At 45.1% G+C, this 15,564-nt stretch overlaps 1 protein-coding gene across 1 annotated transcript in view; it reads right to left on the bottom strand.

Annotated features, from left to right (window-relative positions):
- Positions 1-12,414, bottom strand: part of PPP1R14C (protein phosphatase 1 regulatory inhibitor subunit 14C) — a 53,823-nt gene extending 41,409 nt beyond the window's left edge. Inside the window, exon 1 of the mRNA XM_065679087.1 lies at positions 11,958-12,414. Coding sequence (XP_065535159.1) covers positions 11,958-12,239 — 282 coding nt within the window. The 5' untranslated portion in view covers positions 12,240-12,414. The remainder of the gene's footprint in view (positions 1-11,957) is intronic.
- Positions 12,415-15,564: the final 3,150 nt, after the last annotated feature.

The raw sequence follows: 15,564 nt of genomic DNA, 5'->3' as shown, positions 1-15,564 counted from the left end.
GGCAGAAATAGCTTGGTATTAGCAAATACATGTTGTACGCTAAATCACCATTACATAGTCATCCTTGAGAGGCACAGAAGTTAAGCCACCAGGTACTTTGAGGATTACATCAGTGGAATGACTTTCCACACAGCAGTTACAGGACATCCCTAGTGCAAGCTGCACTACATCAAAGCAAAGTTTGACTGCGCTCTGAACTTCACAGTTAGACAACATGGGAGGAACTAACAGGGCATTTTCTGCAGTTACAGATTACCACACCAATTCAGCTTTACTTGGAAAGCATATATTATGCTTGGAGCTGACCTTCTGGCCTCTGGAAAGATTATCCCTTTCTGAAAGGGAAATGGAAACTTATACAACACTAGCTTAAGATTCTTAAGTGCTGATCTAGCACCTCAGAAGAACCCTGAGATTCACCAGCAGTTTTCTCCTTCACTCACACCATGGTGGTGCCACACTCTCCTATCATGACCCCGATCACTAAGGACACTCCATGCTAGGTCGAATTTGATAGATTGATTGCTTTCTTTTAGTAGTGGAGGCAAAAAAGACTCAAGGAACACACTTTAAGGAAACATTTTGACCAAACAGGATCAACACCAGGCCTTCTGCACTCTGGGAATTTAGGCTAAACAGCAGCGCAATTAAGTAGGTTTGCCTCTTGGGGCACTTCAAGGATTAATTACTCTATCAGATCGCTTGAAAGAACACAGGGAAAGAGCACATGCAATAGCGAGGCCTCTAAACGGCTCTCAGCTTCAGCAGGCCTGTAAAAATAATCGGTTACTCTCCAGTATTGATTTTTCTATGCTGAGAAGCTGTGTGTAAATTGACTTCTGCACTAAAAGTCCTACAGTATGGGTACATCAAGCATCTGATACACCCATGGTCTTCTCGCCGCGTTTTTGCCTTACCAGCCAATTAGCGGGTTACTGGTTGAAATATGAGACAGTTTTCAAATGCCAGTATTTCTTTAGTCAGAAGTATTAGGTCCTGTCAGATTTGACATGGGAGAGAAGAAGTCTGCCTTCTGGGGGTGGGGGGGAATGTTTTATTCAGTAGTACCAAAACAAGTACTCTTGCATCCTGCAGAATCTAAGAGCAATGTAAAAATCTTGTTGAAGAAACTCAGTCTGTAAAAGACCTGGAAAGCTTCTCACAGTTTGTAGTAACTCATTTCTTCAAGTGGTGCCTGGGCACAAGCAGTGTGCTCTACACAGTGTTACAGTGCTGACTGCTAGCCCTCTCCCTCCCCAAAACACTAATTTTGAGCAGCAGGCAGGCCAGTGACTGTCAGTCAATACATTTTGGCTCTGTTCCACTGGTGTCAAGAAACATCAGCAGGAGTTCTAACACGCTTTAAAGCAGACACTCCTCTTCCCCAGGGTCCAGTGACACCACTTCGCTCCCCAGGCAAGTCCCTGGACTCTGAAAGGTAGAAGAGTGCCTGAAAGACCTTAAAAATTCATTCAGCAAACAGCCCCAGGTGTACAAAGTGGGATAATCTGCTGTGACTATCCCGCCAAGGTCAACAAACCAGGGAAGAAGGGAGCTAAAGACTGTATTGGACCCCGGGTTGATTCCAGTGCTGCTTCTGTCAAATTCCCCAAAACATATTTTGGTTCACAGTCCTGCCTCCTTCCACTTGCTACATTCAGTGCACTGCAAACTGCTAACCCACCGTAAGACCTAACAATTGTAATATCAAATGTAGCCAGTACCTATTTTAAGGTGAAGTTTCATATAAGCTTTAAAAAAAACCAACAAAGTGACCCGGAAAAAACTGTTCAGAAATCAACTGAAAACGACAACAAAAGGGAGAGGTTGTTTAAGTGTTTACTTTTACAGAAGTACCCCTGGAAGACTCTGTTGCAAGCAACCCGAGACAAGGCGGCCTCCAGATTACGAAGTGCCGGATTGGTATCTTGCTTCCTTGTGCAAGTACATTCTTTGGTTATCAAAATTAATTCAAGACACTAAAGCAAATCTTTTAAGAGTTTGATCTTGATAAGCAAATAGCAGCTGAATACCTATAAGCAAATCAATTAAATCTTTAGCTAAGCAGACTAGTAAACTATTACGACGATGACAGCTAAAGTAAGAGCAGAGATGTTTCTGACTGCCAGTGAGCTAGCTCCCACAAGCTCTCCTCCCCATACTTGTTTCTCCACTCAGAGAGGAATCAGTTTTCAATATTAAGAGGAGAAATTCAACCATAATCCAAATTTAGGGAGTTTCACTAACTTTCTTAGAAATAAGACTAACCAGTTTTACCTCAGTGCACCAGAAATAAGAATACAAATTTTGACAGTAAGCCCAAAATGGCGTAACTACCAGCTTAACAAAAAGAGAGACCCAAGAATTTATTCCAGAACATATGGATTTCCTTTCTGACAAAAAATGCAGTATGTTTCATGTATTATATTTTAAAATGTAAAGCATCCTTTATGTTTAAATGCGCCAGTGTTATATATCAGTCACCTAAAGCAGAACAAATAATTTGTACTACAGTAGAGTTAATTTATATATGTACCTCAAAGCATATATATGTACCTCAATTTATCATTCAAGTGCTAAAATAAGTTCGATTCAGACACCCAACAGCAGCTAACATCATATTTTCCAAGTACCAATAAATTATTTCCATGAAATATTAGTGAACATATTTCTTCCAGAGTCTGCGGACATCTCCTCAAAAGACAGGTAATAAGTGACCTACAGCATAATCGCTGTCTTGATACTTCTGCCTCTATACTATGGCCATCACTTGAGCCTGATGATGCCCAGAGTAAGGACAGCAGTAAAGTACATTTACAGTTTATTTAATCTCCATTCCAAGGTGAAAATCCAGACAATTCCATCCCAAGCAAACACCGGTCTTTTGTCTATGTCTTCATATATTTTATGAACGGGGTGGAAAAGAGCCTAGAGTCTAAAAGATTTAAAAGGTATATTTAAATCTATAAAATAATGTGGAAATAAATATCATATAACTGAGTTACACCATTAAAAATAAAAATTATATCAAATGCAAAGAGCTTATCTGCAAATGAGAAAGCAGACCCTATGACCTTTGAGATTCTTCCCAAATCTGTATTCTGGAAATTAATGCTATTAAGACAGTCTGCCAAGAGGATATTCATTAGGCATTGATTGTGCCATCATTTGTATTTTGAAGTCCAACACACAGGCCTGAAATGTGTGATCCCCCTTGTTGGCAGCACACTCAGAACGGTGACCTCTTCTCAGTCACCACTGGAAGTGTGACCTTCCAGTGTAGTAGACTCACACCACTGCACAAGCCAGCCATTTACCTACTTATTACTTACCATTAGGCCACTAAGTTAATACTATCTTTTGTACCAGCTTTGCTCCACATGCTGAACAGTATTACACTGCATTAAGCTACTAGCATTCTAATTATTAAAGACCTATAGTACATTTTATGATTTTTCTCTCCAGTTAGATCCACTGGATTTGTGCTACTGATAAATACTGAAAAGATAACAAGATGCCTTCTGGGGCTGTGCTCTGGGTGTTCCATGAAAACAGTTTAAGATACCATGTTGAACTGGTTCCTAGAATAGGTATCATGCTCCCTAAGGGGGAAAAAAAAAAGGTAACAGTTCTGCTATTCAAACAGGATCCTCAGAATTAAACACTTATCACTTCAAAGAGGATTTGATTTGTTTCAGTGAGTACCTCTGCCCAAACAATTCCTTGTTCCAAGAAAAAGATCTTTAACAGACTAAATTTATTCTACCTTTGAAATAGTCATATTGCTGCTGCATGGACTGCATACAATTAAGATTTTATCCCCCCTTCTCTAACATTAGTAACTTCTAGAAATCTTGACTTCCATAACTCCATGCGTCACATGAGGGGACAGCAAAAGGAATTGCCAATGTTTTATGACAGGCAGCCAAACGCTGAGGTGACACAGATGGATGGCCATGTCTAACCTACTCAATTTCTGCTGTCAAATAGAAGTTTCTGGAGTTAGATGTAGGAAAGGGAAATAAAAAGGGAAGGAAAAAATGAGAACTTGGCTTTCTTATACTGCAGGCAAGACACAGGGCTGCTGGAAGAATGGATTGATGTTGCTGCTGCTGCTTTATCACCTGTGGTGACAGACAAGGTGAGCATAATTCAGACTGAATCAGGTTAGAGATGGGATAGCTTATTTTTTTCATCAGCATCTCCTGTACTCTCAGACAACTGCTTTACACACATCACGTACATGAATATTCTCAACAAAATTGTTCAGGGTTTTGTTTGGCGGGTTTTTTTTGTTGGATCTGGGGCCAAGTAAAATACCTTTCAAGTGGCTGGACATAAGCTAATCTAAAAGGAGAACTACAAGAACACAATCAGGAGTTCAGCAACCCGTTGCAAGGCATGAATCAATAGAAAATTGGTTTAAGGTTGTCATGAGACTAAACTATCACACTACTTGTAAAATAAAGTCTTACTTCATGTAGAACATATTTAGAAACAATACCTATTTAGAAACATCCCCTATGCCTTTTAAGAACAGGCAGATGTGCCATGAAATACATATTTTCCTCATTTAAACAGGGTTATTTTTGTTTCAGGCATTTGCTTCCATAGCACAGTTTAGAACAGCTAATGCAAAGCTACAAAGATAATGGGAGAGATCCCACTCTGTCAGAACACGGGGTACAAGGGACTAGCAGTGCACGTCAGCCCAGCATCTTCGACAAAGTGCTGCATAACCAGCTCCCAGCTCTCTGTGGATAGATCATCCATGTTGTAGTTTAATTGTACTACAAGTACAGACACATCCAAGCTAGACTCAAGTCCAAAAGCAATGTAGATGATTTTGTGTGATGAACTTGAGTGGGGAAAATGGGGTAGATTAATGACCAATTCCCCTCTTCCTCCTTCAGCTGTGTGGTCACTGCATGATTTACAGCATAGTTTACAACTGATTTTTTTTATTCCATGTTTTTTTCCCCACTGTGTCCATGTTCTCTCTTCCACCGCCTCCCCTCCCTTGTTACTCTGGATAATCAAGCACTGACTCCAAGTAAAGCAATTTGCCTAAAGGCAGAAGAGCCTTTGCAGCCACAACGGTTGGAAGCTACTGTTTATAAGTACAATTATAAAAATCTAAGTGATGTAAGCAATCAATTATTTCTTTGCCTTGTTATAAAACAACCACACCTACCGCTTCAGCAGAGACCAGTTGAATCTTGAACAGAGGGGGAAAGGACAAAAGATTTGCTACGGAATAGCTGATGGAAAATAAAGATTTATGCTGCAAAGCTTCTAAATTATCAGTCAAGAATATTGCTGCTACTTAATACAAAAAAACCAAGCATGACCAGTGCAGAGATTATGTCCAGACCATACAAAACTCAAGTAAGAGAAGAATAATTTTCTTAGAATAACAGAAAAGTTTGGGTTGGAAAGGGTCTTAAAGACTATCCAGCTCCAACCACTGCCACGAGCAGGGCCAGACTACGGCTCAAAGCCCCATCCAACCTGGCCTTGAACAGTTCTATGGACTGGGCAGCTACAACCTGGTCCAGTGCCTCACAACCCTCATACTAAACAAATTTTTTCCTAATATCTAATCTAAATCTGCCCTTTTTCAGCTTGAAGCAATTCCCCCTTGTCCTGTCACTACACGCCCTTGTAAAAAGTCCCTTTCTAGCTTTCTTGTAGGCCCCCTTTACGTACTGGAAGCCTGCTCTAAGGTCTCCCTGGAGCCTTCTCTTCTCCAGGCTGAACAAGCCCAACTCTCAGCCTTTCTCCATAGTAGAGGTGCTCCAGCCCTCTGAGCATCTTTATGGCCCTGTTCTGGACTCACTCCAACAGGTCTACATCCGCCTTGTGCTGGGGCTCCAGAGCTGAATGCAGTACTGCAGGAGCAGAGTAAAGCAGGAGAATCACCTCCCTCAACCTGCTGGTCACACTACTTTTGATGCAGGCCAGCCTTCAGATGGCTTGCTGGGCTGCAAGCACACACACTCATGTTGAGCTTCTACTCCACAAACACCTGCAAGCCCTTCTGCTCCGAGATGCTCTTCAGCCCTTCTCTGCCCTGCCTGTATTCACTTGAGACTGCTCTGACCCACGCGCAGGACCCTGCACTTGGCCTTGCTCAACTTCTTTTTAATTCCTTTGAGATGTAGTGCAAATTTTGCATTTAAAAAGGAGGAAAACAGCTGAATGGCAGTACATTTCCTACTAGATTAGGATCTTTAGAATCTAAGATAAGAGTTTAAGCAGCACACTTAGAGACAAAAGGCTCTGGCCTCAAAGCCATGGGTGCTTGGCACCCTCACAAGCACCTAAACCTACTCTTTCTGTGAAAACAACAGCATGCATTTTATATGCCATTTTGGGCTTCCTATTTTCTACTTCTGGGATTCAGATGCTTTACTGTGATTGCTACATGATATAAAAAGCCTTTGCTACACCAGTGTTGCCTGTGTCCTTTGTAGGTCTCTGATCAGAGCAACCCTTCAACTGGGTATATTGAGCAGCATCCTTGCCTTCAAGCAAGTGCTCCAAAGTTCATGCTGTGCAGCATGGAGATCTGACATCTGTAATAGCTGTCCAAAAGAAATGATCCAAATACATTTCCAATAAATTTAATGCACCTCCAAGTACTTTACTCCAATGCATCTAGAATGTAACAGACAATCTCCTAAAGAAGGAAATCCTTTATTACATCTCCTATTGACTTGCATCCCTTTAAGGAGTGTCACTTTCTAATTCTCAGACCCCTCTCAGTCTCTTTCCACTTTTAATCCATTTAGAAAGGAGCCCGTGTGCAACTGTCATTGTGAGATCTTCGTCCAAGTTAGAGGAAGTCTATTGAAAGAGTCAGTCAGCAAAAGTTTGTTTTGGTAGCATTTTACTCAGTGGATCTCCTTACCAAAGGCCTTTCTGAGAAATGAATAACGAATTTCAAGCATTACCTCACCTTTGCCTGAGGAATAAGCAGTACCTGATCATACCATCAGGTCCACATCACTTCATGGCAGCCTTTGTGGCATGCTGACCAGGCTGTTTTGGAAAGGCTGGGTGGGATGTGTGAGGTGTGGGGAGGAAGCATTTGGCCCTGAAGTCCTTGCACCATTTTATTCAGCATTATTCCAATACCCAGAGCAAACCAGATCACCATGGCAACTACCTCAGACAGACAGGCTCTGTGGGGCATGCAGAACCACTGACCCCTGCGCTGGTGGGCTGCAGAAGGTGGGCCATACTGCATGGAAGGTCAGTGCCCCATATAAATACAGTCCCAAACAGCAGGGGGAGAAACAGCTGCAACTGAGTCTACCAAGTCACAAGACATGCCTGTTTGGATGCAAATGCACAGAGGAACCGAGGTGCTGTACAGCCATTATTCAGCATGTGCAGCACTGCTCTTGGTAGACCACCAGTACACATCAGTCTGCAGCTAAGACTCAGCACTGGAAAAATACTTTGAAAATACAGTCAAGGCAGCCATCCTTGGGCTTTAAACACAGTAAGTGACTAGAACTCCTCTAGCAAAACCCCATCCTGCTCAAAAAGCCTGACAAAACAGACAGCTCACCTTCCCCACAACTCTCCGACCATCTTTTACACCTTCCCACTAGCTTTACCCCTGCTGCCAAAACATTTGTGCAGCAGGAGGGGAAAGCTAGGAAGTTTTACTTCAGTGTTCTCTTCCTCCAGCCTAGATTAGAGCCTTCCTTTTGCCTTCTGTCTAGCACCAGCCAGTTCAAACTGAAGTGCATACAGACCACAACAGACTCTCTGATGCTATATTAGGGACAAGCCATCAGTGCTAGCATATCCCAACAGCTTCAGGAAAACGGCCAGAGCCGTGACTCCAGCACTGCAGTCACAGAGCACCCAGGGAAGAGGAGCTCAATCCATGCAGGATCAAGTCAAATCGCTCCCCTCCCTCCCATACCCCACCAATACCTCTTTTGATTTTTGAAACTAATGGCCAAAGATTGGCCCTGACACCATTAAATCCTTTATCCATTTCAGACCTTCATGCCACTCAGGAGGTGGAATTGAATCTTACATAAGGCATCTCTCAGTCTGCCATGGCTTTCTACTCTTAAAGGAAATGCTTGAGGGGCTTCTATGGGCAGCTCTTCTAGCTGTATTTTCTTGTATGCTGAATTTTGGAACAGAATTGCAGGGTATTTTGCACTGGAATGAAAGAGAGATAAGCTTGAACATAATGCCCTGTTACTTCCAGACCAACATCATATCCTTTGCCAAGCACAGATTTCCACACGTGAGTAGACACACTCTAATAAAATAGCTGAATACTCAACTAAGCTCAGCGGTATCTCATATTGAAGCTAAGTTTTATACTCAGCTTTTGGAGTGCAAAGCCTAAGGGCTCATTTGATTCGTACATGCAAGTCTCCATGTTGAAAAATATCATCAAACCCATAGCAGAAGCAAAAATCTTTCTTCCTTGTTTACTAAGGCTGTGCAACACTCTGCCTGCTCTCAATGCACTCATTCCATCAGCTTTCTGCCATTTATAGCAAATGCTGTAATTGCAAGCAGACAGGACCCCTGAGCACAGTAATTCACCTCCAAGGTTGAATGGTTTCTGGGGACAAATGCAGTGGCCTTTTTTTGTCCTATATAAAGTTGTTCAATTTTGGCAGGTGCACACAACACAGATCATACGTCTGGAAAACTAGACTGTCATCACTTTCATGCTGAACTACAAGTTGCAAACCATTAGGGAATGAATAGTGATGATGTAAGTTGTTCTGTGCAGCATTATTTAGCAATTCTTAACCAATGGACTTAGACCAAAACATGAAGCATCTGTGGAAAAACTATTTCTTAGAAACAAGATATCTAGCAAAGGTCAACACCGAAGTCGGTTCAAGCCCTGCAATTAAGGCACTGCATTTTCAGTATACCAACTGATGACCACAATTTCAGTTCCAGCATTCATAGAAACCAGAAAAAGAAAAGCAGGTTATAAAACTTTATTTTTTAAATAAAGGAGCTCCAGGAGTAAAGAGCCAGACTGACACTCACCTGAAGCACTTGACCCGAGTACATCAGCCTGACCCGTTCTGGTGCCAAACAAATTCTACTTAAGTGTCTCTGGTTCTACTAAAGTTTTCCATCTCAGAAACCCTTTACCATTCAGGCTTGTTTTTATCTCTGAAGTCTGCATCATGTGAAAATAACCTTTCTAATGCTGATCTTTGTAGTGCAGATCTGTGGTCAGCATTAAAAATAGCTTCTCCTTCTAAACGACTTCCCCACCACTATTATCCTGCTTGGTGTCCAATTTTTAAAATTAAGTGTACTGCTAAAGACAAGATCCATTAGAAACTAAACACAAACCAACCTGTCTCTGTATTTCCCAACCTTGTCATCAAGCCAAAACAGGCTTATAGCTGACTTAACTTGCAAGCACTTAACAGGCTATGAATATGTTTAGATGTGAATAAAGGGAATCTTTCTGTAAGTACTCACTTACTGACGAATTTTAGCATAATTTAATAGAAAACATTGTTTAAACGGAAAACAGTGAGCAAGCACTACCTTTATGCAGTTCCACAAGGAAACACCCAGGTCTTCTTGCAGACTTTCAATGTACGGCACTGCAAATGCCCTCTACTCATTTCTGCTCTTCCCAGGAAAGAAGCACATTGCTCCTTAGAAACAGAGCTCTGAATGAGAACAGCAGTGAAACACTAACACTAGTTAGCTCTTCCAGAATTAGCAATTTGATGGCCATTTCTGACATTCTGGAAGATTTCAGATTGTTTCAGAACTTCAGTGGCATCGTACCAAGAAGCTGTGGCAGATCTCCCATGGAAGTCAAAGCAAGCGATTCTCAACACACACACACACACACACACACACACACACAACCTGCCTTCAGACAGGGTTATTAACTGTCTGCATAGGTGATTAAGTTTCAGGCTGAGAGCTACATCTGTAAGCCTAAATGTAATTCAAGCAGATTGAAGCAAAGCATCTTGCATTAAATTGCTATTGTCTTTAATCACTACACTCATCATGCATCTTCAACTTTATTCTGATAGCATATGAATTGCTTGACCTTTTCACTACTGTCATCCATGCTGACACTGGATAGAGTTCATGCATAACAGCAATGAAGACTTACACATTTTGCCCTCAACCTTCAAAGCCAGAAACATTTTAATCTGACATGTCAAACCATTTCCCCCCAAAGTCACCTCTGAAACCAAACTCTCTTTTTATGCAGCCATATAAGGTCCCCATCTTAATAGGGTGGCATCCTTCTATTTCAGTTGGAGGTGACAACAACAGTAAGGCAAAAACTGGAAGGATTTTTTCCTCCAGCGAGACAGTTATTTGAGCAATAGCTCCTCTGAACCTCAGTTTGGTCCCATGTATTACATTCTTCTGTATGCCAAGAGCACCCAGCACACACCCCAAAAAGGCCTGGTGATTTTGAACAACGGGAGCCAAGTGAGAGGCAACAGATCCAGTAGGCCGGATACTAACCACTATAAGCTCGTGCAGACATAAAACCGTCAGTTCATGCAAACAGCCACAAGTACTTCTGATCTTAGAGAAATCCTTGCAGCCTACCGGCTACATGGCCTAAGTAATCACAAGGCTGCAGAGGAAAATCACACCTAGACCAAGAGTAACAACTAGTTTAACCAGTTTCCATTGGTATCTTTCCTTCCTTTGGTTGACGGATGTGAATAGTTAAGGAGGTTTAACTTGTTACATGCACATTTTTTATGTGTCCCTCCGACAAATTTCTGATAAACTGGTTTTGAGACAAAAGGAAGTTTCTTTAAGCATTTGTATTATGCATGTGTTAGATATTCAGGCCTGATTATTTAGGTCCTCACATCCACACCTCCGGGACTGTCAAGCTCTCACCTTCCCAGCTCCGGAGCAGCTGGGCACCCTGGGGTGAGATGTTGGCTCCAGAGATGCTCACTGCAAAATGCACACTCACTTCAAAAGTCATAAAGCAAATTAGACTACTGATGGGAAAACTACCTGTGAACCTCAGTTTAGATGCTTTGATCCTTTATAACTGTAAATACTTGAGGTAGGATCCCCCGGAAACTAGAAGGTCTGCATTTCTAATGAAGCTTTAACAAAGTACTGGTCCCTTTACAACACTGTCATCTCGATATAGAACAGTTACTGTGCCTTCGAATAAACTTGAAAAACCCTCCTGTTCAACTAGAAATACTTTTTTGCCGAGTGACAGAAAAACAGGCTTGATACCTACAAATTAAATACACAGACCCCCAGCGTTTTCCATTTTCATCCTCATGATCCTCAAACTGTAATTTCCCGGCTACCACCTATCCCGCTTCTGGGGCCGGGGTAACACAGAACCATGATCCAGCGGTGACCGTACCCGCACCGGGGTCCACCCCTCGCAGCAGCCGCCGCCGCCGCGCAGCTGCCTCTCCCTCCAGCCTCCCCCTCCTTGTTCCGCGCACCCCGCTCTCCCCTCGGGCCCGGCGCAGGGCCAGCGCGCTGCTAACGGGGATCGCCCGCCCCCATCCCGGGGAAGGAGCCGCCGCGCCCCGGCCCGCCCTGCCTGGGGCCCGCGGCTCCCGCCCGAGCACCGCCCCCGGAGCCCGGCACCGCCCGCACCCCTGGCCCTGCCGCAGCCGCCGCCGGTCCTCAAGGGCGGCCCGGTCCCGTTCACCTCGGGGGGGCCGGGGTCGCCCTTTCCGCCGGACAGGGGACACATTCCCCCGTTCCGCCGGAGGGGCACAGCGGAGGCGAGGGGCGGCGGCTCGGGAATGTCATTTGGAGGTGGCAGCTGCAGCCCTCCCCTGGCCGCAGCCGGAGCGCGGCTCGGGGCGGCAGGAGGATACCGGGGACGAGGGGTGCAGCGGCGGGCAGGGCGGGCTGTGGTGGCAGCAGCCGCGCCGGCGCCCCGCTACTCTATCTGTGCCCCGCACCTCGCAGCCGTAGAGCTGCCCCAGCTGCTCCACGATCCACTCCTCCAGCACCAGCCGCTTCCGCAGCTCCTTCCGATCGTATTTCACCGTGACTTTCCCCTGCTGGTGGCGCCGCTGCTGGACCTGCACCACCGCCGACACCGAGTCCTCCCGGGAGGAGCCACCGGAGGAGCCGCCGCCGCCGCCGCGGGGGCTCTGGAAGAAAACGCGGCTCCCGCCGCCGCCGCCGCCCGCTGCCGCTGCCGCCGCCGCCGCCTCGCTGCCCCCGGTCGCCACCGACATGCTCCGCTCCGCCGCGGCTCCCGCCGAGCCGAAAGGCGCCCTACCGCCGGGCCGCCGCTTGCGCGTCTGCTCCGCTCCCCCGCACCTGCCGTTTAAAGCCTCGCATGGCACAGCGGCGCAGCCGGCCCCGCCGCCGGGAGGGCTGGGCTCAGAGCGGCGGAGGGCGGGGACAGCTGAGGGGCGGCTCGGCTCGGCTCGGTTCGACACGACGCAGCACGGCCCGCCCCTCCGCACCGGCAAAGCGGATCCTGGCGTGGGTACCCCGGCGGAGCCGCGGTGCCGGCAGCGGAGCCGCTGGGCAGCCCGGTGCGGCTGCTCCGCTGCTGTAGGAGCGGCATGTGCCCGCGGCAGGGCGGTCCCCGGGACCTCGCCAGGGCCGCCGGCGTTCTGGGTGGCTGATGGGTTTTTTCTCGTTAAGGAAGGGCGGTATTGCCTCATCATGCACACGGCATTTATAAATATTGTATACCTGCAGCATTAAAGGGCAGAATGCGATCGTTTTCTTCTCGTAGGAGGAGGGGGCAAATGATTTCAGGGAGGTGAACCCAAATAGAAAGCAAGTATTTCGTACTGTCAGCACTTAGTGCAACAATTAGCCATTTGGAGATGGCTGTGCCTCTAAAAGGCACCAGTTAGCACTAGTGTTTTTATCAGCCTTGTGTCCCTCAGGAGGCACTGATATCACCAGCAGCCCATCACAGTCACCAAAATATGCCTATGACTGCGAATAACCAGCCAGCATCACACAGATGCTGGTTTGGGGACTGGAACCGTCCCTGTTAGTAAATAGTTTGCTCTGTGACAAGTGGCAGAAGCCATGCACATGCAGATCTGCAACTGGAAGTGCCCAGTATGCCAAATGGAAGTGCCTGGTATCCCAAAGCTTGAGTACAGCTGTGGAGACCATCACCTGCCCGCACTGACTGGGCAAAGATGTCTTAAAACAACAAAGGGCAGAGAAGGTAAAGGGGGCATGGATCACGAGCCATCATTACCTGGGCATACCTGTTTTGGTCAAGTCTGTGCTGCTGTTTGGTATGCCCGTGTGGCCGTGGTGGCAGTTCAGACTTCTCAGCTCTCTGTGTTTGACACATGGCTGAACAAGAGGCTGGCATGGGGCACTGAAGCCTCATCAAGCTGTTTAGGTAAAGCTCAGCTTGTGCCACTGAAGAGACCATCATCCAATATGATCAAGAAATTAAATCTTATTATTGGTCTTAAATGCTATGATAGCTTTTAGATTTTTATCTAAAAAAAAGCCCCAGTTCTTCAAAGCAAAGCATACAAAGTTAAGCTCCTTATATGTGTGTAGGGATCACATGATTTTCAGAGATGCTGCGTAACTGCACTGAGGCATCAGTGTAGGTCACACTGGAAGCACGGGCTGCAGGCAGAGCTTGAGAGAACATCACAGGGTACAAGTCTGAGTTTCTGCAGGGAGCCTTTCTTACCCACTGGGCAGCCTTCTCCACCAGCACCCAAGCAAATCTCGCTTCCAGCTCCAGCTGGGTAATGTTGCCTGCCTGGCTTTTATAAATCCGGGCTGGTGTAAGTACAGTAGGAAAATACCATCATCAACAACTTGTTCTTAGGGAAACCAAAAAGATGCAGAGGAGTTTTTGAAAGAGGGAAGCGGCTCTTTTAAATTTTTCAGTTTGGAGTGGCCTATAATTTGGGTCTTCAGCTCTGCGGGTCGTGCTGGAAGTCTGGTGCTGACGTTCTCAACCACAAAACTTGAAACGTTCCTGTTTAGAGCAGGAACATTTTCATCTTTACAGACTGGTTTTGGTTGCTGATAAAAGAAAATGGATTACTACAAAAGAAGGTAAATACTACATGAGATGCTTTTTAAAGCCATACTAAGCATCACGCTTGCTGCTGTGTGGGATATAAAGCGGGAATACCCAAATTGTTGTCATAATAGGATATTTTCTGGAGCCAAAAGAAGCTTAAGGGGTTCCACACTGGACCTAAGTTGCCTGGAAACACTGAGAGTTTTGTTCTCTGCTGTAGCAAATATGAGGTGTATAGATGACTAAAATATTCTTGTTGACTCTGAGTGTGAGAATGCAGACAGTCCAGCTGAAGAACTTTTTCGGTACTATTATTAATCGTATATTAAAACCACTGCACACATTTAAAAGCTGGCACCCGCTATTCAAATGGCACTTCTGCAGTACTCTTAGAGTAGAAAATGAGGTAGTGGAGGTTAAAAAGCATGTCCTCAGAGGTTATAATTTCAAAGTTACAATTCTAACATAATGCATAGTGGTTGGTAATCATAGGCGGATGAGAAACTGGTAGAACTGCCAGCACTGTCATAAGGCAGCTTTATGTGCCATTGGTTTTTCATTCAGTTTCTAAAGCAAGTGCATTCCTCAGGAAGCCAGGGCAAAAAGTGCTGCCAAGAATCTTTCCTGCAATGATTTTGCTTCATTTGAAAGAAAGATCTAGTTGTTTAAAAGTCAAAGTTGAGCAAAAATGTTTAGATCTGCTAATATCCCGGGAACGAGCAATGCAGCTCTGTGTGGGCACAATCTCTACTTTGCTCCTGTGTGGCTGGAGGCGTATGAGAGCATTTCCTGGAGCAAGAAGTTTCCTTGCAAATACTTTTCTATGCCACAAGGGAACTGTTAATGGTTACACCCATAACAGAAACGAGAGTTAACATGGCAGAGAGAGGAACAATCCTTCCTAACCCTTCAGCCCCAGTTTCAGACCTACCTTGAGGAATTAATTCAGGACAGAAGAGATCGGGTTTCGGGTCTTCCAGCCGCTAAATCAAAATCACAGTGCTGCATTTCATCTAAAGCTAAAGGTTGATCAATACAACCAAAGGGGAGATAAAATACAACAACACTAATATTGTGCTCTCTGAGCGGTTTCTCTAACAAGAACATTGTATCAGGTTACAGGATAAGGAAATTAAGAAACACCAAAGGCAGAGAACACTTGCATCATCTGTACTTTCCTATGTTTCTTTCCCAAAGAGTGGATGTGAAGATCTCTCGTGAATGTAACAATGTGAAGCTGTATCCACTTCCCATGCACAGGTTGCATGGTCCTAACCTGTTTTCTAGTCAAAGAAAATACTGGAGAGCATCTGGAGTAATTTTTCAGGAGGCTTAGGCAGTGGCCCTTGCAGGTTCAAGGCACTGAGCACTACTTGTTGTTGTGGTTTAAACCCAACCACAAACCTCGTTCACTCACTCCCCCCCTTCTTGCCCTCCCCCTGCTCGTGGAGGGATGGAGAGGAGAATAAAAAAGAATGCAACTCCCACGGGTTGAGATAAGAACAGTTTAGTAACTAAGGTATAACACAAAC

The sequence above is a fragment of the Lathamus discolor genome, chromosome 5 (assembly GCF_037157495.1).
Source record: "Lathamus discolor isolate bLatDis1 chromosome 5, bLatDis1.hap1, whole genome shotgun sequence".
Classification (NCBI taxonomy): domain Eukaryota; kingdom Metazoa; phylum Chordata; class Aves; order Psittaciformes; family Psittacidae; genus Lathamus; species Lathamus discolor.
The sequence above is the reverse complement of the archived record's forward strand: the minus strand, read 5'-3'. Positions and strand labels throughout refer to the sequence as shown.